General features: G+C 56.4%; 1 protein-coding gene across 1 annotated transcript in view; it reads right to left on the bottom strand.

Moving 5' to 3' along the window:
- SURF6 (surfeit 6) overlaps positions 1-1013 on the bottom strand; it is a 5851-nt gene extending 4838 nt beyond the window's left edge. Inside the window, exon 1 of the mRNA XM_011931424.1 lies at positions 849-1013. Within this exon, the coding sequence (XP_011786814.1) occupies positions 849-1013 (165 nt within the window). The remainder of the gene's footprint in view (positions 1-848) is intronic.
- Positions 1014-1978: the final 965 nt, after the last annotated feature.

The following is a 1978-nucleotide window of genomic DNA, read 5'->3' as shown; positions in this document are numbered from 1 at the left end:
GTGCCCGGCTAATTTTTGCATTTTTAGTAGAGATGGGGTTTCACCATGTTGGCCAGGATGGTCTCGATCTTCTGACCTTGTGATCCACCTGCCTCGGCCTCCCAAAGTTCTGGGATTACAGGCGTTGAGGCCCCATGCCCCGACAATGTTTACTTTTTAAATGGGAGAAATCAGTATGTAAAGTAGGAGCTGAATCGTTTTAATAAATGAAAAAAAAAAAAACTTGAAAAAGGATGAGAAAGACAGACGGAAGACATACTGAGTAATGAGAAAATTCACAAGATTTTGGATTTGCTATCACCAATATACCGTCCTTGAATAAAAAGGAAACCCCGTTTAACCTCTGCTGGGTCCAGAGACCCTGCTGCTCTCCTCTCCTCCTGGGCCCAGACAGCACTGACAAGTCCCCGCTGTCGGCTTCCCCGCCCGATTATCTACTTCCCTTGTGCAGCCTGGTCACCAGGCCATGAGAACCCTAAGCGCAGGGGCCCTCTGCCATCCTCCTCCTCCCCACACCGCACCATGTCCGTAGTGAAGGGACTGAAAGGGACTGGAAGGGTCTTTTCCCACGGACTGACCGTTACTCCTGTCTCTACTAAAAATACAAAAATTAGCTGGACGTGGTGAGGTGCGCCTGTAATCCCAGCTACTCTGGAGGCTGAGACAGGAGAATCTCTTGAACCCGGGAGGCGGAGCTTGCAGTGAGCTGAGATCCGGCTACTGCACTCCAGCCTGGGCGACAGGGGGAGACTCCGTCTCAAATAAAAAAAAAAAAAAAAAAAAAAAGCAAGGGAAACGGCGGTAATTTCACAAGTCACTTGGATTTTTTTTTCTAGTACTTTACTGACTCGTCTACACCGGCTACGGCCGCGTCCCCGTTTCGCAGGCCCCTCAGTCCCAGCCCGGCCATGTGCGTTACCCCGCGTGCGCGACTGCTGCTCCGGGCCCGAATGGGAGCAGATCTTCTTGGCCAGGCTCTGCAGGTAGGCGTCCTTGGCGAGTAGAGAGGCCATGGCGGAGACCCGGGCCGTTCACAACTCACACCTTCCCCGCTGCGCGTGCGACTCTCACCACGTCCGCCGGAAACCACCACACGGGCAGGCGCCGCCAGACGAGCGCCGAGCCGCCAGCCCGCGCGCTCGATTAGTCAGGCCTGACTCCGCCGGAAGCGGCGCGCGGGGCGGGGCGCACAGCATTGTGGGCCGAGGGCAGCCAATCTCCGCCCGGAGTCGGTGCAGCAGGGGACCCCGAGGCCGGGTCTCAGCGCCTCCATCACACGTCCCCCACGTGTCCCTGCGCTCCCCTCACCCCGGCACCCGGCACAGCAGGCGCTCATGAGTAGGGACGAAATGAGTGAATGGCCAGCAGTACATTCATTCAGTCCTTTGGAGTGGGGGGCTTCCGGTCTCAGGCGGACGCAGACTGAGCGCCTGGCACGTGGCAGGCCCTAGGTTCAGTCCTAGGGGACACAGGCAGTGTGTCACACACACAGATGTGTTCTTGGCGAGTGTCTGCCGTAGAGGTGACTGATAAACCTGGCAGGCGTGTGACTGTCAGGTGAGGGCAGCGCCAAAGAAAGCCCCAGGGGGAAAAGGGAGAAGTGTTGGGCGGGAGGGAGCCGGCGTATTCAAGGAAGAGCCCCTGCGCAGTGACTTTTGCTGTGAAATATAGACTTACACACTACGATCTTCCTTCGGCCCCGGTAAAGGAGTCTCGCTCTATCGCCCAGGCTGGAGTGAAGTGAGAGATCTAGGCTCACTGCAACCTCCGCCTCCCGGGTTCAAGCAATTCTCTGGCCTCAGCCTCCCGAGTAGCTGGGATTACGGGCGTGTACCACCACGCCCAGCTTTTCTTTATATTCTTAGTAGAAATGGGGTTTCACCGCATTGGAATGGCTTTTTTTTTTTTTCTGGAGTCTCGCTCTGTTGCTCAGGCTGTCAGGCTGGAGTGCAGCAGTGCGATCTCGGCTCACTGCAAC

The sequence above is a fragment of the Colobus angolensis genome, unplaced genomic scaffold (assembly GCF_000951035.1).
Source record: "Colobus angolensis palliatus isolate OR3802 unplaced genomic scaffold, Cang.pa_1.0 Scaffold9, whole genome shotgun sequence".
NCBI classification, from domain to species: domain Eukaryota; kingdom Metazoa; phylum Chordata; class Mammalia; order Primates; family Cercopithecidae; genus Colobus; species Colobus angolensis.
Note: the sequence above shows the minus strand (reverse complement) of the source record. Positions and strands in the feature narration are given on the sequence as shown.